General features: G+C 44.4%; 1 protein-coding gene across 1 annotated transcript in view; it reads right to left on the bottom strand.

Moving 5' to 3' along the window:
• Positions 1-18588, bottom strand: part of SYAP1 (synapse associated protein 1) — a 31468-nt gene extending 12880 nt beyond the window's left edge. Inside the window, exons 1-4 of the mRNA XM_040468303.1 lie at positions 18244-18588; positions 8279-8397; positions 7198-7264; positions 3820-3893 (exon numbers count right to left, since the gene is read on the bottom strand). Coding sequence (XP_040324237.1) covers positions 3820-3893; positions 7198-7264; positions 8279-8397; positions 18244-18436 — 453 coding nt within the window. The 5' untranslated portion in view covers positions 18437-18588. The remainder of the gene's footprint in view (positions 1-3819; positions 3894-7197; positions 7265-8278; positions 8398-18243) is intronic.
• Between the last annotated feature and the right edge of the window lie 6531 nt (positions 18589-25119).

Raw genomic sequence — 25119 nt, 5'->3', positions numbered from 1 at the left:
GAAGAGAGCCTTGTGGGAGACCAGGAAGTTCAATCATGCAGTTAGTTGAAATTACAGAGTTTCAAATCATATGAATGTACATTTGTTCCAGCGAGTATCTTTATGTGAAAACTACTGTAAAATAATCTTAGAAAATTGGCTGCTTAAATAATCTTAGAAACTGGCTACTATAAGCATCAGTTTCATCATATCTTGCCCGTGTTAGATTTTAACCATATTTTTGGTTTTTGAGATGCCTACATCAATAAAGAACAAATCTGAACCTAAATAGGGTTTAGTTATTTTACCTTCTCATGTAAAAATTTCAAAGTCTAAAAATTGCCGTATCACGTTTCACCTGGATTTCTACAGCAGCCGCTGAAGGGGCAAATATCTCCAGTCCCATTTCTCCCACCCAGAGCAAGCAACTTTCTACCCTGTCGCAAGGAAAACATGTGTTTTACTGGTCACTAAAACCCTTAAATGACTCGTTTGTCGCCTTTGAGATGAAACCTAAACTTACCAGAATGATACAGAAAGGTCTTCATGATCTGGCTCCATATCCACACCTCCACCTGCACCATGCAGTCCAGTCATATCCGAATGCTTACAAAACCCCCTACCTGAATGTCAAGCCCTGCCCCACATCCCCCAAACATCCTCACACCCTCCTCCCAAGACTCATGACTCCACTCCAACGTCATCACTTCTGGGAAGCTGCCCTGAGATCATCCTCTTCCCTCTCCAAAATCAGGGACATGCCGCTTTCCTTGGTGCTTCGTTGCGTGTCCCACACGACAGTGTTCAGCATGGGAGCGATGCTATGTGTGACTCCACTAGCAGATGTCCAGTAAGCCTTCGGGATCTGGAGGGCAGGTCTCAGCCACCTCCAGGCCCAGGACTAGGCTGGCCCAGGGGAGGTTCTAAACACAATTTTCTGAATTGCATTCTCCCAACTACCTAATGACAGCTGTACCACCAATTTCTTTTTTATGCATGATGCCCTGAGGGGTGCCCCAGCACGAGAAACTTAAAGGTCTACTCTGCTATAGGCTCTGAATTGTCCCAACTAGTGCTTGGCAAGTAGGAGAATGTAGCAACTCTGATGGAGAGATTGCTAATCATCTCCCAGTATCCCTTCCTCCCTCCCTTCCAGGATCACAACTCTTGAGTTCCAGCTGGGCATGTGGCCACCCAGCCAGAGACTGGATTTCCCAGGCTCCCCAGCATTAGGAGTGGCCATGTGTCTAAGTTGCCAAAGGGATGTAGGCCTGAGGGATAGGTGCAATTTCTGAGTCTCATCTTCCAAATGGTCTGGTGTACCCACCATCCTCTTTCCCAGTTCCCACAGGCTGGAACACAGGCACGGTCATGAGAGCTGACTTCACCGCAGAGAAGGCAGACAACAGTCTAGGGGCTGGCATAGGATAAGATTAACACAGGAAATACTTGGGTCTATAGATGAGTTCATGGGAAAAGCACACCTACATGGACCATCTACCTCTAGACTCTTACATGAGGGGGGAAGAGGGAGGGAAAGTCACAGCTTTTTTAACCTACTGTATTTTTTTTATTTCTTCACTATAGCAATTTAGTCCATCTCTTAAAACATTCAGAAGCCACCATAAAGAATGTACTGAAGATGGTTCAAAGCCTCTGGGTCATGCTGGTATCTTGAGTGCTCTCTTGCAGGCATGTCTGTGTGCAATGTTCACTGTATCATCCATTCAGCAGATGCCCATTGAGTACCTGCTGTGCCCCAGGCACCGTGCCACCTGCTCAGCAGGGCAAAGCACAAATGGAGTCCCTCCCTGCCTGCACAGCGTTTCCATTCCACTTGTGGGGTGGGGGAGTGGGAAGAGACAGACAAGGGTTTAGACTGCTAAGGCTATGAGATGGGGTGACTAGTAGAGGGCTGAAAGGGTGGCGAGGGAGGTGACCTTTGAGATGAGATCTTGTGGAATGGTGTAGGGTGGGCTTCTAGGAAGAGTGGACAGCAAGCACCAGGCACTGAAGCAGGACAAAGCTTGGCTCACTTGTGTTCCAGAAAAAAACAGTGGCTGGAACACTGGGACGCAGGGCAGTGGGGCATGAGGGAGGTGAGGGATGAAAAGCCAAGGGCCTTCGAAGCCAGTGGAAGGGGTTTAGATCCTAGCCCACGCGAGACGAGATGCCATTAGAAGGCTCTATGTGGGAGAGTGACACGAAGGGATTTACATCATAAATGGGACCCCTGTGGCTGCTGTGAGCTTGTAGGGAAAGGGGTAAGGATAGGACAGCGGTTGGGACGCTGAAGGCAGGAGATGATGGCATTGGGACCGCTGTGGTGGCAGCAGCAGTGGAGAAGTGGTGTAGAGGTATATCAGAAACATAGCGTTGTCAGGTTGCAGCAGGCCCAGGAGGGGTGGGGGTGGGGTGTGACTGAAGGAAGACTCTTGGGTTAGTGACTAGAACAAACTGGTGGATGACTGGAGTCTTATTTTGAGATGGAGAAGATGAGGACAGGAACAGGTCTGGGGGACAGAGGAGCTATGAGGACTTACTTGACTGTGAGTATCTGATGTCTGCCCTCAAATGACAGTCTCACTGTCCCAATTCTCTTCTGGAGATAAGCATTATGTGATGTCAGCATCAAGTTTGGCCATAACACAGTAAACAAAACACATGGTGTTCATACTGAACTTGTAATGGATGCTCAGGCCTTTAAAGGGCTTACTAATGGAGGGGCACCTGGGTGGCTCAGTAGGTTAAGCATCTGACTCTTGGTTTCCGCTGAGGTTATGATCTCACAGTTTGTGGGATCAAGCCCCATGTGAGGCTCTGTGCTGACAGCGTGGAGCCTGCTTGGAGTCTCTGTCTCTATCTCTCTCTCTGCCCCTCCCCTGCTTGCACTTGCTCTCTCTCTCTCAAAATAAATAAACAAACTTAAAAAAAATCTTTTAAGGGGTTTACTAATGAAAAAGAAAAAATCTTAAAAATGCCCTGGGGGAGGACAATGGAAGCAAAGTAAAGCCCAGCTCTATGTCTGTTTTCTAGACTGAAGTTCCATTTATGACTTTGGTTAAAAAAAAAAAAAAAAGAGTAGATGAAAAACAAAGCTTGAAAACCACTGATACAGTCAAAGCCCTATTTGCTGAGTCCCCTGCCAGGCAGGCTGCTAGGTGCTGAGGACAGAGATCAAAGCCAGTCTCTCCACCCACTAAGAATCCACAGCCCAGTGGAGACACATGTAAGGAGTGAGTGTCACATTTGGGAGTCACAGTCATCACGCCTGCACAACGGCAATAAAAGGCGCTACCTACCTCATAAACGTACAGTGAGGCTTAAAGGAGATAATGGGTAAGAAAGTTCTTTCTGAAAGTGTCAGGTACTGTACAACTGTTAACTGGTATCACTATGTTCCCTCTGAAATCCCAAGAGAAATCTTTGTAGGCCAGCAAAGAAAAGTTTATTTCTTTCAGTTTCATTTTAAAATACATATGATAGTTAAAGAGAAAATTTAGAATACAATCTTTTCACTCAGATGAACTAGAATGATATCTAGAAACTTTGTATGATAGCATATCTCAAAAGATTATCTTAATAACATAAAAGAATCCTTTTAAGGCTGAAATAATTATTTTGTGTAACAGATCATACTTTTCTGTTAAGAAAAAAGAACTTAAGGAGAAGTTAAAACTTGGCAGGAGGGGGAACTTAGGGGGAAAAACCAGCGAAAGTTGATGTGTACAGTTCTAGTATCTCAAAACATTTTAAATACTACATAGAAGAAAAACATTCTATGGATAAAGTCATGATAGGAAGAAAGTATGTCTATACAGGGAATCACGAGGTACTTACAGCAGATAAGGCCAAGATTTGCTGTTGAATTGTTTCTTCATCATTACTATCAACCCATGGGGGCACTGCTGCTTCTAAAGGTTTTAATAATAAAGAAAAAAAGAGAAAAACATGTTACAAAGGTTACACTGCAATCGTGGTTTGAAAGAATAAGTTGCCACATAATCAATGTGGCAATTTATTAATGAGCTCCAAATATGAACATTCATCATAATTCCTAGACTTAAGATATGAATCTAAAGCATGTACGCATTTGGTAAAAAATTACTTGAATTATATGGTGGAGAAATTGGACAACACCTTGACCAAGTGACCCAAATGATCATCACCAATGAAAAAGAGATGGTCATCGTAGGCCTCCAGATGGGCTATCCTGAGAAGGACACAACATCATCTATGTAGTATTCTGGCCAAGAATGCATAATCTGAATCTAATCATGAGGAAATATCAGCCAAAGCCCAACTAGGAAAGGTCTCTTTAAAAAAAAAAAAAAAGGAGGCCAAGGGGGCGGGGGCAGAATATCCTTTGAAAACATTAATGTCCTAAAAGACAAAGGTCCTGGATTGGTGCAGATTAAAAGAGGCTAAGACACATGAGGAAAGCTATGCTGCATGCTGTATTGAGGGGGGAAAACATACAAAGGACATTACTGGGTCAATTGACAAAATTAGAATATGCACATCGTATCAGTGTTCTTTTCCTAAAGCTGGTAACTGTCTGGTCAGTGATTATGTAAGAGAATACCCCTAATTCTTAGGAAACACACATTGAGTGGAACGGAAAAGACACACACAGAGGGAGAAAGGGTGTAAAGGACAAGGCAGTTGGACTAAAACCAACAATCTAGGGAGAGGGGGTATGGGTGTTCTCAGTACTCCCTTTATACTCGCAACTGCTCTGTAAATTGAAATTATTTCCAAATAAAAAGTTCTTTTGAAAAAGTCACTGTACTTGATTCATGACAAAAGGTGATAAGCAGTTAGGAACTGAGAAGAGGGTTGTCAGGAGTGAAAGCAAATAAAGAAACGGGCAAATCGGGAAGTAAACAACAGGGCTGGGATCTACAACAGACATGTTGTCTTTGGGGCTCACAAGAAGAAGGGGATTACAACTCATCAGGCTTATACTGTTGGGTGACAAATGCAGCCACTGAGAGGTGAGTCCCAGGGGTTTTCTGCGGAGACCTGGGAGGTGATCTTGGTCTAGGAGGAGTTCAGTGCTGGGTGTGTGTAGGGGGTGTTCAGAGGGAGCAGCAAGTAGGAAATAGTGGAGACAAAGCCAGTGAGCATCCGAACTGGGGCTACCATCTGAGCTGGGGCTGTGGAGGTGGGAGGTCAGCACAAAAGATACATGTAGGGGTTCCTAGTATTTTCAACAAAACACCCCTGCCCTTTTGTGTCATGTGGCAAAAGTCCAATGGAAGAGACATCCTATTGTGTACCAACTGATAGAAAAGTTATGTGCATGTGTGGATAGACATATGGACAGACAGACACCTGGCTCATTCTTAGGCTCATCTTAAACAAGCAAATGGTGGCAATTATAATCCAAATTCTGTTAAATATAAGATAAAATAAGCATATTTTCATACTTAAAAAAATTGGGGTAAAGCCCCTTGAAAACACTATTTGCTTTAATATTCTGGCATCCAATTTAAGTCTATTCACCTTGGGTGGCCTCTCCTGGTACTACTTAACCCTCAGATGAGGTCCTCTCAAGGCTCAAACTACCAGTATGGATGAGACACTCCCTGCCTCCCTGTTCCTCTGAAACTGCTCTTTTTAGGGTGACCAGTAACCTCCTGGTTGTCCAACCCACAGACAGTTCTTAGTTCTTTTCTCTCTAGGCCCAGTTTCCTTCTTTGTGAAATGGAGAGAAGAGTAAGTACTTCTGAGTTTCTGTGACCGTTAAATGAACAAATGCACAAGGAACACTCACATGGTGCCTTTCCTCATGGTCCTTGTAAATGGACTTCTTAGCCGACCTAACTCTCCTTGAAATTCTCCTCTCTCTGGGCTTCTATTGCTTCTCTCTCCTAGCTGTTGTCTCTTGGTAAGTAAAAATGGGCACTGGTTTTGATGGCAGATTTGCTTCATCACTTACCAGCTGAGCAACCTGCAGCAAATTAACCTTGTTGATCCTACCTTTTAGTAAAGAAGATGTTGCATGTAAACATCAGGCACTCAGGAACTGTCAATTTCTCCCATTCCTTCCTTCCTGTCAACACTGTTAGATCTCTGCTCAGCTCTCTTCATGCTCGACACACTTCTCACTGAGCTCACCTACTCTCATGGTTTTTACACAAATTGACTTCTAATCTGTATCAGTAGATGGAATTCTTCATGCATGCTTCACACAGGAATCAACTGCACCTGTTGGACCCCATTCAGTTAATTTCGAGCAGTGCTGACCAACAGAACTTTCTGCACTGATGGAAATGTTCTAGGTTTGCACTGTCCAATATGGAAGCCACTAGCCCCTTGTGGCTATTGGGCCTTTGAAATATGACTTGTGCAACCAAGGAATGGAATTTTCCTGCATTCCCTTCCCTGCCTTTGTACATGTTCCTCTCACCTGGGGTCTAATGGGTGTCTCAAAACTGAAAGTGCCTCTGAGCCTTTCCCCTGCTCACTCAAAGTTCCTGTCTCAGAGGCTCTGACCAGCGCCTACCCCAAGTCTCCAAGCCAGGATCACTTTCTCTGCTATCCTAAGGTAGGCTAATTTGTATAGATTTTTTGTCCCCAAAGCTGCTTTCCACTTTGAGTTGCCTGACCCGCCACAGGACTAACTAGCTCTTTTTGAATTTGTGGCACTGCTCAAACTGATGGAATTGTTTTACCCTTTCGCCAAATTCAAAGACAAGAGGCGGGTTTTGTGTTTGAGTACATCCAAACAGTAAAAGTAGACATTTTGAGATCCTGTAACTGCAAACATTTAAACAAGCATTTGTCAGTAATGAAATGCACTAACTTCCTCAAACACTCCATGACTTTTCATGGCCCTCTGTCACTCCTCTAGAAAGCTCTTTCGTTTTTATCTCCTGAAGAGAATGGGAAGGGAGCCAACTTCTGCTAAGTGCCAATTATGTGTATATCACACAGTGTGTTGGCCATGTTATAAAATGAGAAATGAATGCTCACTCTGTCACAGCCAGCTCCCCAGAGGGGCTGTCACCAGTTCCGTGGGAACAATTTCCTCCCTTCCTTTAAACCCCAAAGGTTTATGAGCTTGACTTCCCCACTAGTCTTTGTGCTACCTGAAGGACGGGGGCTGTTACACATTTTTGTATTCTCAGAGCCTCAGTGTGGTGTCTGGCACATTAATAGGTGCTCAATAAAATTTGGTAGGTGAGTCATGTATAAAAACCGGTATCATACCTGACTTTTTGGTATGCTGTTCCTCAACAAATTTTTTCTGTTCCTTCTGAAAATCTCCTATAATGGTCTGTTAAAAAATATATAAAGAGTCAAATTACTTCGAGAAGCTTATTACATGTAAGATTTGTGAAGTCATTTGAGACATTTTATTAATTTTATTCAAATAAAAAGGTTAAAAAAGTGATACTCCACCCTTTCTCCACCAAAAGGGAAAATCAATTCAATAGTTTTGAATTTTAAGTATACAACCTTTTTTATGATGGATTATCTTTTCAAATGCAAAGATAAAATGAGTTAAAAATTGAATTTTTGTTTTATCCCAAAAAACAATAAAAGCCAGGTCAAATCTCATTCTAACATGTAGTACTGGGGCGCCTGGGTGGCGCAGTCGGTTAAGCGTCCGACTTCAGCCAGGTCACGATCTCGCGGTCCGTGAGTTCGAGCCCCGCGTCGGGCTCTGGGCTGATGGCTCAGAGCCTGGAGCCTGTTTCCGATTCTGTGTCTCCCTCTCTCTCTGCCCCTCCCCCGTTCATGCTCTGTCTCTCTCTGTCCCAAAAATAAATAAATGTTGAAAAAAAAATTAAAAAAAAAAAAAACATGTAGTACACACAGCAAAGCAGCTAAATAACAAGCTATTTGAAGTTTAATTGATGACCTCCTTAGTTCAAATAATTACCAACATAAATGAAATTCCCCAGGCCTACACCCTACCACTGCAGGAAATGAACAAACTCATTCCTTAGAGTCTGAAAATGTAATTCCTAATGGGACTTTAAAAACTTAACTGAATGATGCAAAGGCATAAATATTTGGAAACAGTTACAGTTTAAAATTAAACACAATATAAAAAGTTCAGTATTATGCAAAAGTATCAGTGTATTTCAGAATATATTAAAATTAAAACCAAGGTTATTTAAATCATTGCTACTTCTTATACAAAAAGAAGAAAAAAAACCCCAAGAGTCTCAACAATTAATATTTTTATCGGAATATGATATCCTACTTGGATTAATGACGTTCATAAAAAGAAGGGATAATTATATTTAGCTGCTAATCAATTTGAAAAGATGTTGAAATGTACCTTATCAATGATGTCATCTATCTTTCCTTCTTCTACTGATTTCTTTATTGTTTGTGCTGTTTCAGCAACTGATTCAGTTATCTTTTTTGTAGCAGCAGTTGCAAAGCTAAATAGATAGTCTGTAAAGAATAAAAGACAGTCTATGCTCCATTCAAGTGCAATGGTTATTATATTTGTGATTTTTCCTTAAAGAGCTCTCATGCGAATCTTCAACCATAGGGCATGTTTCTTGTTAACTAGGACGTGAAACGAGAAGCACTGACAGTACCCCACCTTCTGGGTGGACCCGCCGGCCATCCATACCCGGCCTTTAATTCATCTCTTGCAAAGAGCGTTAAGCATACGCCTCCCTTCTCCCCCAGTAGTCTCTTGTTCTAACTTATCTCAGCAAGTAATCTCCCTTCCAACTTCACAAATAAGATCAAGGCTCCTTTTCACTTTCCTTCCTTTCTAGACCCTAAATATCCTATTTTATTTTCTCCTTCCCTCTTGTTCAAAGAAAAAATGTCCCTCCTTCCCTACATTAACCCATCTCGTGATAAATCTGGGGTAATTTTTAATAAATAGAAATCTTGGCAAGCCCTAATATAAATATAAGTCCTTCTTAACTAATAATAATGAGCAAATATGTAGAATAAAATTAAAACCGGAACATATAAACTTTCACCTTTCAAAAGCACAAAATTAATGTTTCTAAAGACCTGAAAAGACATTATGTATCAAAGCTCTATTGCAACCGCAACATAAAGGCCTATATGTAAACAAATATCATTTCGAAGTCCACAATGTATACAACATAGGCTGCGGGAAGCAACCTCAGGCAGGTCCTGAAGCTGGACCCACTGGGGGATGCTCCTGGGCCACTGCCTTCCAATCTCATCTAGTGGGAGATACTCTCTAAGTTAGGGCACTCTTGCCTCTGCTACTTGCACTTGCTGAGGGGCAGGTGGGTTGACTCTTACAACACTCAGGGAGAAAACCCAGATAAGAATGGCAAAGGGAGCTTGGCACACCAGATTAAATCCTCACTGGTGGCTGGTATCACTTCCAGAGAATCAGGTAACTTGTACCACTACCTGGGAGCAGCAGTACTATCTCCCCATCTGAATGACCTTCTCTTCCACTTTCCATAGCCTTTACCATAAAGAGTCTACTTTCTCCCATTGCGTCTGGTGGCATTCACCTGTCCATGATGTCAACACCCCATTGTGACTATAAAACGGGACACTACTTGCCTATGGTCTCCTTCTCACCATTCTTCCCCCTCCTATTCTACATTCACATGATCCCAAAAAATTCTTGAGTATCTCCAAGGAGGTTTCAGATACATTATTCCTAGGTTTGAAACACCTTTATCTTCCCTCTTTTTATCTGGCTTAACTCTGCATATACTGTGCATCTCCACTTACATATCACTTCTCAGGAAATGTTCCCTGGCTCCTTGACTGGAGTAGGAGCTCCTGAGATGTGTTCCCTCAGCACCTGTGTTGCCCAACCAACAATATTCATGACACTCTATTGATTACTCGGTGGATCTGTCTTCCCAGACAGACTCAGGGCCCATCCTAAGTTCCACTGGGGCAGGGACCAAGGCTGTCTGATTCACCACTGTATCTCCAGTGAGTGACCAATAAGCCCTTGTTGAATGGACAAATGGGGGGGGCAACATAGTTTTAGGGAAGGGTTTTAGGGAAGTCCCTCATTTCTGTTTGGTTATGATTAGTCTATTTACAATAAATTGGGTAGACAGCCAGATTATTTTGTAATAATATTCTTTGCAGAGAGTCAAAGAAATCTGAAGTTCTAAAAGAGCAGGGTTCCTTTTAAGATTTTCTCTCAGGAAAATGTTAAAAAAATTTTTTTGATGTTTATTTTGGAGAGAGAAATAGACAAAGCACAAAGCGGGAGGGGCAGAGATAGAGGGAGACCAGAATCTGAAGCAGACTCCAGGTTCTGAGCTGTCAGCACAGAGACCAACACGGGGCTCGAACCTGTGAACCTCAAGATCATGACCTGAACCGAAGTTGGACTCTCAACCGACTGAGCCACCTAGGCGGCCCTGAGCCACCTAGGCAGCCCTCAGGAAAATGTTTTTAATTAGAATCATTATTTTTATGGGGCGCCTGGGTGGCTCAGTCAGTTGAGCTTTCGATTCTTGGTTTCGACTTAGGTCATGATCTCATGATTCATGAGTTTGAGCCCAACATCCCGGCATCAGGCTCTGCATTGACAGTGCAGAGACTGCTTTGGATTCTCCCTCCCTCTCTCTCTGCCACTCTCCAACACAGACATTCTCTTGCTCTCTCTCTCAAAATAAATAAAACTTAAAAAAAAATCATCATTTCTATTGCAAGAGTACTGCCATTTAAAAACTGGTATTTTAGGGGCGCCTGGGTGGCTCAGTCGGTTAAGTGTCCGACTTCGGCTCAGGTCATGATCTCATGGTCCGTGAGTTCAAGCCCCACATCGGGCACTGTGCTAACTGCTCAGAGCCTGGAGCCTGCTTTGGATTCTGTGTCTCCCTCTCTCTGACCCTTCCCCAGTCAAGCTCTGTCTCAAAAATAAATCAACACTAAAAAAAAAAAAAAAAAAACAAACAAACAAAAAAAACAAAAACTGGTATTTTAGGGGCACCTGGGTGGTTCAGTTGGTTGAGTGTTTGACTTCGGCTCGGGTTGTGACCTCGTGGTTCGCGAGTTTTGAGGCCTGCATTGGGCTCGCTGCTGTCAGTGCAGAGCCTGCTTCAGATCCTCTCTCGCCTTCTCTCTGTTCCTCCCCTGCTTGCTCTCTCTTTACAAAATAAACATTTAAAATACATAAATAAATACAATCTGGTATTTTAGCATAAATATCTCAATTCTCAGATTTTAATGAAGTACAGTACACTGAACACAGAGAACACTGGAGAAAGTATAGTTCTCGCCCTCAAGGAATGCCCATTTCCAACCAAATAAAAGGCTCAAAGACAAGAGGAGCAAGAATAATCATTAAACAGAAGCACTCAGAGAAGAGAGTAATTAGAGAGTGGTCTGGATTGTGAAGTCAGAGGGAGGAGGGGCAAGGGAAAGCATGATAGGAGATTTTCAGGTAAGAAAGCTCATAAAGATGAGAAGTGGCTTATTAGTTTTGAAAATTAACACATCGGCTGACACCAAGTTAAAGAGTTTTAACTACATGGTTAGAAAAAGTTGAGACTAAGATAAGAGTTAACAGGAAGTAATAGGAGTACAATGTCCATTTCGAGAACACAGGCATAAAGAGAAGGTCTCAAATGAAGCAGCAACCAAAGAAAAGGAAGACTAAATAAAATGTGTCCAGTGAGCAAGACTAAGCAACCTTATGAAAGGAGGGGGCAAATTTCAAACACTGAAAGCAGTCATTTTACCTTCATTTTAGACTCATAATCATCCTGGGAAGAATAGGTATAATCTGCCCGGTTTACAGATAGGTAAGCCAAGGCTCACAGAGGATAAATGATTTGCCCATTAAGATAGTGGCAGACTCTGCTGATGGCCTAGCCAATGCCTATCCCCTTCCTCCTTGGCAAAACAACCCCAGTTTTGGTGGGAGCTTATCAAAGCTGGGGGTGGTCTTGGGGACTTCCGACACAATCAAGGTGGTTTTATTAAGCCTCTGTTAGATTTTCCATAATTTGCAGCTGACTTTTCTGTAATTTGCAACTGATATCACAATAAAGACAATAGTACAGAAAACTCAAACACAGGCTATCTGCTTCTAACTGGCAAGCTTGTGCCCCAAATCCCACACTGCCTCATGTCAGATGAGCAAGTGACAAGGGCTTGAAGAACTAAATGGAATGATAAAGTGGGGGGCACGGAGTGGCTCAACTGGTTAAACATCCAACTTTGGCTCAGGTCATGATCTCACAATTTGTGAGTTCAAGCCCCACATCAGGCTCTATGCTGATAGCTCAGAGCCTGGAGCTTGCTTCAGATTTTTGTCTCCCTCTCTGCCCCTCCCCTGCTCTCATTCTGTCTCTCCCTCTCAAAAATAAATAAACATAGGGGCGCCTGGGTGGCGCAGTCGGTTAAGCATCCGACTTCAGCCAGGTCACGATCTCGCGGTCTGTGAGTTCGAGCCCCGCGTCGGGCTCTGGGCTGATGGCTCAGAGCCTGGAGCCTGTTTCCGATTCTGTGTCTCCCTCTCTCTCTGCCCCTCGCTCGTTCATGCTCTGTCTCTCTCTGTCCCAAAAAATAAATAAACGTTGGAAAAAAAATAATTAAAAAAATAAATAAATAAACATAAAAAAAAAGATAAAGTGGGAAGGTTCTCAAAGGTTAGAAAAAGCATTAAAATTATCAGAAGAAAGAGAAGGTAGAGTTTGCTTGCTGCTAGAACAGGAAAGAAAATGAGCAGATAGTGATTTCTAAGGCAAAGCTTTAGAAAATTAATATTCTTAAGGCGCTGGCTAATTTTCAAAAATACTTTATTTCATAAAATTTTAGAACCTTCATGTTGGAGGACTTTAGAGGTTACCTAATTGAACCTCTTACCCAGGTAGCCCCACTTCTAGGGATAGGGAGCATGTGACTTCAACGGGTAGCCAATTATTACTGTTATCCCCCTCTAATTAGGAAATCTTTTCATTTGCCTTGTCATTCCTACCTCTCAGACTTAGATCTGTCCTTTTAACTAACATAAAATGACTTTTCTATGAAAAAAAACTTTCAGAATTTTGAGCAATGCCCCTAAGTTTCTTCTTCAAGCCAAAATCCCCAGTTCTGTTTAGTATTGATCATAAGCCATGGGATCCAAGCTCTTGACCATTTGTACTGTCCTCTTCATGGTAAGCCAGAGTTTGTCATCAGCAGTGAATTGGTTATTTTATTTCTGTATCAAAGCAGACGTATATTTTCCTATATACACACTAATTTTTGGAGCCCTTTTAGTCGTACACTAAGCAAGTTAGGCACCTAGAACTTGAAATGTACTTTCCCTATAGAAAAAGAGGATAGCCTGGGGCGCCTGGGTGGCGCAGTCGGTTAAGCGTCCGACTTCAGCCAGGTCACGATCTCGCGGTCCGTGAGTTCGAGCCCCGCGTTGGGCTCTGGGCTGATGGCTCAGAGCCTGGAGCCTGTTTCTGATTCTGTGTCTCCCTCTCTCTCTGCCCCTCCCCCATTCATGCTCTGTCTCTCTCTGTCCCAAAAAAAAAACGTTAAAAAAAAAAAATTAAAAAAAAAAAAGAAAAAGAGGATAGCCTAATTAACATAGTTAATTAACATAGTAATTAACATAGTTCCACTGCAAATATTAATAGCTTTTTTCTTTTTTTAAAAAAAGTTTATTTACTTTTGAGACAGACAGAGAGAGAACAGGGGAGGGGTGGAGAAAGAATCCCAAGCAGGCTCTGCGCTGTCAGTGCAGAGCCTAATGTAGGGCTCAAACTCACCAACTGAACCATGACATCATGACCTGAGCCAAAATGGAGTCAGACGCTTAACTGACTGAGCCACCCAGGCACCCCCTACTAATAATACTTTTCAAAGGAGAAGAGACGATGGCCCTTCCTCCATTTCTGGGCATGGACTGACCTTAGGGATGGTTTTGAAAAAGCCAAAGCTCATTTTTGGCCACTCTCCCACTTGTTTAAACTATGCAAATGACTCACGTATTGAACGTTCTCAGAGGTATGGACTTTTCTTTAAAAAAAAAAAAAGTACAGGGTCGCTGGGGTGGCTCAGTCGGTTGGGCGTCCAACTTCGGTTCAGGTCATGATCTCATGGTTCGTGAGTTCGGGCCCCACGTCGGGCTCTGTGCTAACAGCTCAGAGCCTAGAGGCTGCTTCTGATTCTATCTCCTTCTCTCTCTGCCCTTCCCCTGCTCTCACTGTGTCTCTTTCTCAAAAATAAAATAAAAACATAAAAAAAATTTCTTAAAAAAAAAAAGTACAGATAAACCTTCAATTTGGTCGACTTCAACAAAAACCAAACAACCAGTTTGTACTGAATAATAAGTTACTTTGAGGCATGAGGCCTTCAGGGAGGTTGGGAGGAGCTTTTCAGTGAGTTCCCTTATCAACTGTCTCCTTCTGAAGCAGGTGATCCTAGGAGGCTGGAGTTTATCAGGAGGGAGGACCAAGGATGGGAAGGTTTGGTTTTAGGTGACGGAATGGAATGTAGGCCTGGGTGTCCACCACTTGTAACTGGTGAGTTGCCTACATTTACAAATAGATCACCATGAACCAGAAGTATTTAGAGTCCAGCCCTGAAGGCAGGCACTCAACAAATGTTTACAGAACAAATGGGGCTCCCAGGAGAGTCCGTGTAGATTTTAAAAGACTAAAGAAATGAATCTATTCAGTGGTTGTCAGGCTCAGAGGTGTTTAACTTCAGGTTTTTTATTATTTATTGTATTTTATTTATTTTTAAAAATATTTTTATTTTATTTTTGAGAGAGAGACAGAGCACAAATGGGGGAGGGACAGAGAGAGAGGGAGACACAGAATCCAAAGCAGGCTCCAAGCTCTGAGCTGTCAGCATGGAGCCTGATGAGGGGCTTGAACCCACGAACCATGAGATCATGACCTGAGCCGAAGTCGGATGCTGAACCAACTGAGCCACGCAGCCACCCCATAACTTCAGTTTTTTTTTAAAAAAGTTTATTTATTTGAGAGAGAAAGACAGAAGGAGAGAGTGGGAGAGGGGCAGAGAGAGGGAGAGAAAATCCCAAGCAGACTCTTGGCTGGATCCCATGAATCTGGAGATCATGACCTGAGCTGAAATAAAGAGTCTGACACTTAATGGACTGAGCCACCCAGGTGCCCCTAATTTCAGTGTTTAAAAGATGAGTCTTTTTAAAGACAACATACCTTTTAGGATCAGTACGTAGAAATAAGAAAATATCTGATCATCTCTCTTATCTTTCTGAAGGTTTGTGTGTAAACAAGAACCTTTTCATATTTTTAAAATCACATAAATTTCAGAACCAAAAGAGCTCTCTTATTTGGAAACATTTGCAATGTGCGTGTGGGTGGGGAAATTGGGATTCTGTCTTCCTCATTCTCTGCCCCTCCCCTACTCTTTCCCTCTCAAAATAAATAAACTTAAAAAAAAGCAAACAAACAAACATGAAATTAAAACATCTCTGAGCCTGACTCCCACTTGGGTAGATTCATGGTAGTACTTCCAGCTAACCTTAGCTTCCCCAAACACCAAGAGTCTGGTGAGGAAAGAAAGAGGTGGGAGCATGAGGCTCCAAGTAGACATCCATATTGAAAATAAATCTATTTTAGAATATTCAGGACTTAGTTACTAAATACAAACATGAAGTTTCAAGTTGATGATAAAGTCCTCACTGTTTTTAATATAATTTATTGTCAAATTGACTTCCATACAACAGCCAGTGCTCATCCCAACAAGTGCCCTCCTCAATGCCCATCACCCATTTTCCCCTCCCCCCCCTTTCCCATCATTCCTGTTTGTTCTCTGTATTTCAGAGTCTCTTATGGTTTGCCTCCCTCTCTCCCTGATTGTAACTATTTTTCCCCTTCCCCTCCCCCACAGTCTTAAGTTTCTCAAGATCCACATGAGTGAAAACATATGGTATCTGTCTTTCTCTGTATGACTTACTTCACTTAGCATAACACTCTCCAGTTCCATCCACATTGCTACAAAAGGCCAGATTTCATTCCTTCTCATTATCAAGTAATATTCCATTGTGTATATAAACCACAATTTCATGGGGCGCCTGGGTGGCGCAGTCGGTTAAGCGGCCGACTTCAGCCAGGTCATGATCTCGCGGTCTGTGAGTTCGAGCCCCGCGTCAGGCTCTGGGCTGATGGCTCAGAGCCTGGAGCCTGTTTCCGATTCTGTGTCTCCCTCTCTCTCTGCCCCTCCCCCGTTCATGCTCTGTCTCTCTCTGTCCCAAAAATAAATAAACGTTGAAAAAAAAAAAAACCACAATTTCTTGATCCATTCATCAGTTGATGGACATTTAGGCTCTTTCCATCATTCGGCTGTTGTTGAGAGTGCTGCTATAAACATTGGGGTACATGTGCCCCTATGCATCAGCACTCCTGTATCCTTTGGGTACAAGAGTCAGACGCTTAACCAACTGAACCATCCAGGCGCTCCCAGCCTGTGACTCTTGATCTCAGAGTTGAGAGTTCAAGCCCCAAGTTGGGTGTAGAGATTACTTTCAAAAAAAAAAAAAGTGACTTTTAAAAAAATGTTTATTTATTTTTGAGAGAGAACATGCGGGGGAAGAGCAGAGAGAGAGGGAGACAGGATTCAAAGCTAGCTCTGCGCTGCAGCAGAGAACTCGATGTGGGGCTCGAACTCACAAACCATGAGATCATGACCTGAGCCCAAGTCGGAGGCTTAACCAACTGAGCCACCCAGACACCCCAGAAGTGACTTTTGCTAGTTCCCTGAAGATCAACGAAAATGGCTCTCTATGTTATATGAAATGGAGTAAACACCCATACCCTGCTTTTCCTAACATGGTCCCACTTGTATCCATCTCAACTACCTAACATAGCCTTTCTAGTTCTAGTCCAATTCATCTGACATCTTTTGAAAATGGCAAGCTCGTTTCTCCTCAATTTTCTACACAGGAAACAGTTATTCCCTCTTTAGAGATTTTGTTGTACAGCACTTGGTTTTATTTCTCTTGTGCACTGTTTGGGGGCCTTGAGCTGAGGTTCTGTACTGCCATGATTTTACATTAGATCTATTTTCCCTGCCCCTTCCCCCAAACATTTTGAATGTTACAGCCTTTCTTTTTTCTTTTAATGTTCATGTATTAATTTATGAGAAAGAAAGAGAGAACAAGAGAGGATAAGCATGAGCCGAGGAAGGGCAGAGAGAGAGAGAGAGAGAGAGAGAGAGAGAGAGAGAGAGAATCCCAAGTAGGCTCCTTCCTGTCAGCAAAGAGCCTGACTCGGGGCTTGAACTCACAAACTATGAGATCAGGACCTGAGCTGAAATCAAGAGCTTACCCAGGTGGCCGGTTTAGCGCCTTTCTTATTCTAACATGTGTTTCTCCACTTTCAGACTCCACCCTCCCCTATGCTCTTCTTGCCTTTTAGCAGATTCTTTAAAAATGCTTGCTAAATTTACTATCTACCTTTGCCACAGTTCTCTCACTTGTAGTGCCACCTGCTTTAGGACTCACCTTCTCAAGGATGTTTTCTTTGATCATTTAAGCCCGCCAAGGTCTCCAGAATCAGAATTACCAGAGCGATGTGTTTATTTTTCAAGCCTACCAGTTTCACTGTCCTCCCTAACTAGACTGTGGCTTGCAAAGGGTACGGACTTTCAAATGAGACAGACCTGGGTTCGAATTCCACTTCTACCATTTGCCATAGCTTTGAGCCAGTAACTGTAGGCTTGTTCTCCCAACTCACAGAGGTGTTTAACAGATTAAATGAGAAATCGGCCACAAGCCATCCGGTACTGAAACCTGCATCCCAGACAATAATCGACAACAACTTTCCCGCCTTAAAAAAAAATTCCGCTGCACCTAAACCAGCCTGAGGGACGCCTTCGGTAACTCTTCCCGCAATTTATTTCAGACAACACACTCGGCGCTACAGACGCAAAAGGGCACTTTTCCAACCGACTTAAGCTCCCCAACGCCCCCCGTCCTGGGGGTGCGGGGTGTGCAGGTGAAAGCTCAAGAAATGAATAAAAAAGATTCCCTGTCAAACCTAAAGACGTCGAGCCACACCGCTTTGCGGAGGCCCTGGCTCCCAATGTTTACACACCTCGTAAGGCGGTGACCTGTCACCAGGAACTTGCCCACAATCTGACTGCTGGATGAAGCTCCAGCCTTGCCCAGATCCTCACCAACCTTTCCCGTCCCAAGAGGACCCACAGACACACCTTCCTCCCATTCCACCCGCTCCACACCCCCCAAGCAGTCAGGCCTGCTCCCCGGGCGTCAAGAGGAGGGAGCGGGCATCCCCCTACACTCTCTGGTCCCGAGGGCTGGAAGAGACTCACTGCCGAGGCCTTTCGCCTGGTGAAGGAGTTCCTGGTCCCCCGCTTGCTGCGGCTCCCCATCCACCGACTCGGTCACCGCTTCGGAGCAGTTCTGGGGTGGAGCGTCTCCCTCCAGCTGCCTGTCTCCTTCAGATTGCCGGCCACCCGCCGCCGGCTGCTCCAAGCCAAACCAACTGCTCAAACTCCGGAACATCCCGCCCGCGGTGCCGCTACCGCGGTCCGGGTCACCGGAGACCCTAACTAGCACCGCCGGCTAGCGACTCCACAACGCTTGTCTCCAGGGGAGATGGCCAGAAATGAGACCCGCGAGCAGCCTGTCTATCCGTCTCCCAGTCTCTATGGCAGCTCCGCCGCCGGCCGCGCGTGCGTCATTTCCGCCAAAGGCCCCGCCCCCGTGGGCTGTTTATTTCAGTAACTTTATGACGTGCGTGGAAAGCGGACAAAGGTTTTTCCCAGCGTAGTCCCGCCCTGTCGTCTCTCCTCCTTCCCCAGCGTTTCTAGGTGATTGACCCTGCCGTGTAAACGGGTCTTTGTCACTCTAAGCAGCTTGGCTGCTGGCTCAGCCTCGCTTTGTCAGGCCACGCTGGGCCGTCCACGCAGAAATGAGGTCTTTAGCCCCTTTCTGAGTCCGAATCAAAATTGGCCCAGGGCCTCTAGGTCCAACGACCAATTTACAGGGAATACAGCAGACTAAGGAAAGCATTAGAGGACTCCATGGGATGCGGGCAGCAGAATCTAAGCTGTGAGAAACCACAGGACAAACGACCTTGTTTCTTCAAATAAATTGCAACAGAGGGGAAGGGGAACCTATAGGTTAGAAATGAATTTAGAGACATAACCCATGACAACCAGTGGATTTTATTTGGATACTAATTCAAGCAAACATTGGGAGAAAAACTGTGACGTTTATAAGAATTGGAAATTTGAGCAATGGATAGTTGATGAAAGTAAGGAATCGTCACATTAAAATTTTAATTGTAGAATACACATAAAATGTATCATCTTATCCATTTTTAAGTGTACAGTTTAGTAGCGTTAAGTGCATTCACATTGTTGTGCAACTATCTCCAGAGCTCTGTGAGTTGCAAAATGCATTAAACAACTCCCCATTCTTTCCTCCCACCAGCCCCTGGCACTCACCAATTTATTTGTCTCTTATGAGTGTGACTACTCCAGGAACTTCATGTAAGTAGAATTATACCGTATTTGTCTTTTTTTATGACTGCCTTATTTCAGTTAGCAAATGCCCTTGAGGTCATCCATGTTGTGGCATGTGTCAGAATTTTCTTAAAATTCTGCCTTAACAAAAGGCTGTGTTAAAAAAGGCTGAATATTTATTTATTTTGAGAAAGAGAGGGAGAGAGAGAAAAAGAATCCCAAGCAGGCTCTGCGTTGTCAGCATGGAGCCCGATGTGGGGCTCCAACCCATGAACCATAAGATCATGACCTGAGCAGAAATCAAGAGTCAGATGCTTAACTGAGCCACCCAGGTGCCCCATACTACTGTTTATCCATTTATGTGTTGATGGACATAGGGATTGTTAATCTTTAAATTGTGGTGGTAGTATTGTGTGTATTTAAAGGAGTTTTTATATTTTAGAGAGTTGTACTGAGATATTTACCAATGAAATGATAGGATGTCTGGCATTTGCTTCAAATTAATACAGGATGGGGGGAAATGGGTAGGGATATAGGTGAAACAAGCCTGTCCAGGGATTAGCAGTTGTCCAAGCTGGTGGTTATACTTTATGTCTGCTGCTCTATACTTTTATTTTTTCCCATAGTAACATGTAAATAAACAAAAAAACGAGTCAAGTAAACAACTACCCCTCCAAACAATTCATGAACATATTTCACAAGCACAGTCTCAAGCAATCCGTTGGCAAAGGACACCCATGATTCCTCCTCCCACCATTTTGAAAAGAGTAACTTAGTTCCAGTGACTTGTGTGAATACTTGGGGACACATTGTGATAGATTATGATTCTGATTTCCCTGCTCTCCAGTTTTCCAGCCTGAGGTATATTTACAATTCAGGTCCAGGACTTTAGCTTAATAAACCCAAACAGCTTTATTGAGATATAATTCACATACTACGTAATTAATGTGTTTAAAGTGTACAATTCAATGGTTTTTGGTATATTACTCTATTAATTTTTTAAATAGCAATAAAATATATATTAAAAAATCTGCCATTTTAACTATTTTTAAAGGTACAATTCAGTGGCATTAATGACATTCCAGCCTGTTTTTAGAGTCAGACCTCTTAGGACCAGTGTTTTCTAGGATTTGTGTCAGTGAGAACCTGAAGGTGGTCAACACTTTATTGAGAAGGGATATTTGGTTCAAGTATGATAGAAATGAGCCTAGAATTTCAGTCAGGAGCTTACAGGAATGAAGATTCTAACTTCACCATCTATTAAATGAATAACCTTGACTTGTTATTTGTCCTTTCTGCCCTTCAAGTTTCTTCACCTGCAAAAATATACTGCCAGGGGCGGGGGTGGGCTTTCAGTAAGCAGAGGTAGGTCTCAGCCTATTCCACTTTACTTTTGCTTTATCTCCAGGAGCACCCAAAACCACAGTGAAGGCTGTGTTTCCCAGGGAACAGACAGTTTTACAATTGTTCTGAAAGGTAGAATTCTTCAAAATAAAAAGACTGTAAAAGAGCATGAGCCATCTACTTAATGGCAGACTTCTTTATCATCTCTTTTTTATCCTTATTGCTGTGCTGGTAGTAGGCCATTAATAAATACTTGTTGAATGAGGATATTCTTCTCCCACCCAAATCAGTCAATCTGAATCCTCTTATCAAATCTGTTTTTCTGCTAGATCCACTCCCCCCCCCACAATTTTGGATTAATAATACAATAGTTATCATAGTAATCCCTTTGTATTCACAAAATATCTTTTATCTGTTAGCTACATAGATGAATAGACTAAGATAAGGATAAGACCCCACATCTTGTGGTGAAGAATCTGGCTTTGGGGGTAAATGTTTTACAGTGACTTTGCCACTCATATTAACTAATGTACCTTTGGTCAGGAAACTTCACATCTCTAAGCCTCAGGTTATTCATTATAGAAAGGGGATCATAGTAATTGTCCTGGTTATAAAAAGGGAATGAAGTATTGAAATGTGGAAGGAAGTCTTACATATGTGCCAGGTAAGTATCACCATTGATGTCAACCCATTTCATAAATGTTCTTTCCACAGGATCCTCTGGGAGACTTGTTTCATAACAAACCTCTCCATGCCTCCAGCCTTCAAAGGTGTTTCCTCCTTTTCAAAAAATGTATTTATTGGCTTTCATGAAGACTTCGGGCTTCCATACAGTTCCTACTGAGTGGAGCCTCTATTTTTCCAGAAGGTGACATCACTGTCCCTAGCTCCTTCCTGCTTCTTCCTTGACACTACTCTGTCATCCTTGGTGGAGAGAAACTCCCCTTTGCTTTGAAACTCATCTAATTTTTGCCATACAACCCTCCAACCATCCTTGTTGCTGTCATCTATTAGCTTTGGGATCACTCATCCACATTCACTGCAGATTTGGTTTCTTGGCCTCCATTGGCTCATCCAAGTTCAAAGCCCTCACTGTCCCGTGCACCGGCCTGGTGGGTGCTAGGTCCAATTTCAGTGGTGCCCATCTCATTTGACTCTATTTTAGCTGTCAGACCCTAAACTGTATCATCTCCTGGAATTACTTACCCTTTGAAGTCTCCAATGCCAACCCTACACTCTGGTGACAATGTGCCAGCTCCCTTATAACCATAGTCCCTTTGTCTTTAGTTCTCTTTTCTTTCTCCTAGTCTGTCAGCTCCACATTGCTGTCAGTCCTTCCCTGCGTGGACTAGACTCTTAGTGCATTACCATAATCAGATTCTCTCAGGCCCTTAACTGCCTCACTCTTTTTCCCTCTACTCAGCCCACAAACTGCTTTAATCATAAATATCCATATTTATAGATCTACCTATATAGCTGGCAAAATCATAGCTGGCCACCGTTACGCAACAGTGGTTATGACTCCTCTAGGTCTTCAATGACACTTGTCTCACTTGGCACTCTAGTGACTCTCGCTGGTTATTCACAATTGTCACCACTTTCCTAACTCTTCTATCTCAATTCCCATCCCTTCTATTGTCCAGTTAGATCCTTTCTCCTTCAGCGGTTTGTGTTCCTCCCTTTGCCTTAAAAACGTGTGTCCTCTCCCAGCCCCAGCCAGCCTCCAAACACTTTTTAAAAAATATTTTTTATGTTTATTTTTGAGAGAGAGAGAGAGAGAGAGAGAGAGAGAGTGCCCAAATGGGGGAGGGGCAGACAGAGAGGGAAACATAGAATCCAAAGCAGGATCCAGGCTCTGAGCTGTCAGCACAGAGCCTGATGCAGAGCTTGAACCCATGGACCTCGAGATCATGACCTGAGCCCAAGTCCGAAGCTCAACCGACTGAGCCACTCAGGCGCCAGAAATCCTCCAAATACTCTTATTAAACAGTCTGGAAGCCCTGATTGTCCTTTCCCAACCCAGCTTCGCCCCCTCTCCCCTTCACTAGTACTGTTTGAGGAACTTTACTGATTTGTTTTATTAAATATTTTATTTAAAACTTTAAAAAATGTTTACTATTTTTGAGAGAGAGACAGAGGGCGAGTGGGGGTGGGGCAGAGAGAGTGATACTCACAATCCCAACCAGGCTCCAGGCTTTGAGCAGTCAGCCCAGAGCCTTGTGTAGGGCTCGAACTCAGAATCGTGAGTTCGTGACCTGAGCCGAAGTCCCACGCTTAACCACTGAGACACTCAGGAGTCCCCAAAATTGTATTCTTAAGTAATCGCAACACGCAACATGGGGCTGGGACCTACAATACCCAGATCGGGAGTCGCAGGCTCCACCCAGCCTGGCGCCCCAAGGAACTTTAATGATTTCAATAGACGTGTCGAGCTGCCTCCAGACTGCAAGCCCCTCAAAGGCAGGAATCGAGTTTTATTTGCGTCCTCTTCTTAGCGTTCCTGCAGTTCCTGGAGTGCAGTAAGGGTTCCACAAACGTTTGTGACAGCGTGAAGCTCTTTACAGTGGTGAGAACCGGACGGGAGGACCCAAGCCAGGGTGTCGCCTTGCCTAGAGGCAGGGGCTCGCCGGGAACGTGGCGTTCACCCGCGCTTCCGAAGTGCCTCTGCTAAGTGAGCCACGGAGGGGAGGAGCAGTCCCCGGGCTGAACGAGGCCTGGGGCCAAGTGCATCCAGGGCGGAGGGTGGCGGGAAGCTGTCTGTGCCTGAGGAGTCACTTTTTAGGTGCTTGTTTTGGAACATTGCACAAACGCGGGTGCAAACCCCAAGCTCACCAGCGTGAGTCAGCGGGGCCGGCAGCAAGAGGAGAGGGAAAGGTGGGCGAGGAGGGCGCCGCGCACCCCGAGGCCCGCGCGGGCAGCGGGAAGGACCCGGTGGCGATAAGGGACACCCCTAGCGGCGGCCCCTTCCCCAGCCCTACAGGTGAGCGCGGGCCCGCCGCGGGGCGGAGCGCGCCGTCCCTACTGGCCACCCTCCCGGCGCCACCACCACCGCCGCAGGTAACCCCCCTCCCGGACCTTCCCCGGACCCCCAGGGCCTCCGAGCCCCCAGCCCCGGCGCGCACGTGGGGCCGGGCGCCTTTGTCCGCTCGCCGATGGCGCCCGCGCCGAGCCGAGAGGGGCCGGCAGCCGGGCGCGTCCCCGCACCCCGCGCACGCAGACTGCCGGCGGACGGCGGACGGGCGGGGGCCTGGGCTGCCCTGCCCGCGCCCAGTGCCGTCGGAACCTGCCGTGCGGCGGCCCCGCGATCCGGCCTCCCGAGCGTCGCGTCCCCTGGGTGCGCTTCTCCCCGCACGGGCCTCGGAAGGGGGCGCAGGGGCAGGCTGCGCCCCGGGCCCCATTTCTCCCTGGCCTCGGGAGCCGGGAGAGCCCCGAGATGGCGTTGGCGGAAGTGAAGCCCCGCGTGGAGTGAAATGGCCTTTCTGTCCCCTCCCCCGCCTGGTGCACTCCTTAAACAACGACCCTAGCATTTTCCCCAGAATAGCTGCTAAGGGCGCACTGTGGCTAAGTACGCAGCTGTTACAAAATAGCTTTCTTTTTGCAGCAGTTTTTACGGATTTGATGTGTAATTTACATGCAACGAAATGCACCCATTTTAAGGGTGCAGATCAGGGATTTGACAAATTATACACCCGTGTGATCGCTACCCCAACTTTGACGTAAACCATTTACATCACCCCAGAAAGTTCCCTCGTGCCCCTTTCCAGTCAATCCACCCCCCCCCCCCAACCTGCCTGATTTCTATAATAGCTTAGTTTTGCCTGCTTTAGAACTTAATAAAATGGGATCATTCAGGAAGTACTCTTGTTTGTGACTAATACGTTTTAAATGGCTGTCACTGAGAAGGTGTGTCTTGGTGCTTCTGACATTTTTAATTGCTCAAGGCCCGCAACTGTCCAGTGTGGCAGCCACTGGCCACGTGTGGCTCTTGAGCGTTGGAAATATGGCGAGTCTGAATTGAGATGTGCTCGAAGTACCAAATTTTGAAGACTAGAACAACAACAAAAAAAAGGGTTGTAAAATACCTCACTAATGAATTCTGATATTGATTATATGTTAAAATGATACTATTTTGGATACATTGGGTTAAGTAAGATATTGTTAAATTAACTTCATCTATTTCTTTTTACTTTTTAAATCGGCTACTACTACTAAATTTAAAGTTACACCGGTGGTTCCTGTAATGTTTTTATTGGACAGCAGACAGAGCAGCTCTACACACTCCTGTTTTACAAACTGTTTTACAAACAGTTCCGTTCACTGCATATTAAAAAAAAAAAGTAAATGAAAACTTTAGTCTTCATATGGTGAAGACAT

The sequence above is a fragment of the Herpailurus yagouaroundi genome, unplaced genomic scaffold (genome assembly GCF_014898765.1).
Source record: "Herpailurus yagouaroundi ecotype Mexico unplaced genomic scaffold, PumYag 67690, whole genome shotgun sequence".
Taxonomy (NCBI): domain Eukaryota; kingdom Metazoa; phylum Chordata; class Mammalia; order Carnivora; family Felidae; genus Herpailurus; species Herpailurus yagouaroundi.
This window is presented reverse-complemented; position numbering and strand designations above follow the sequence as displayed.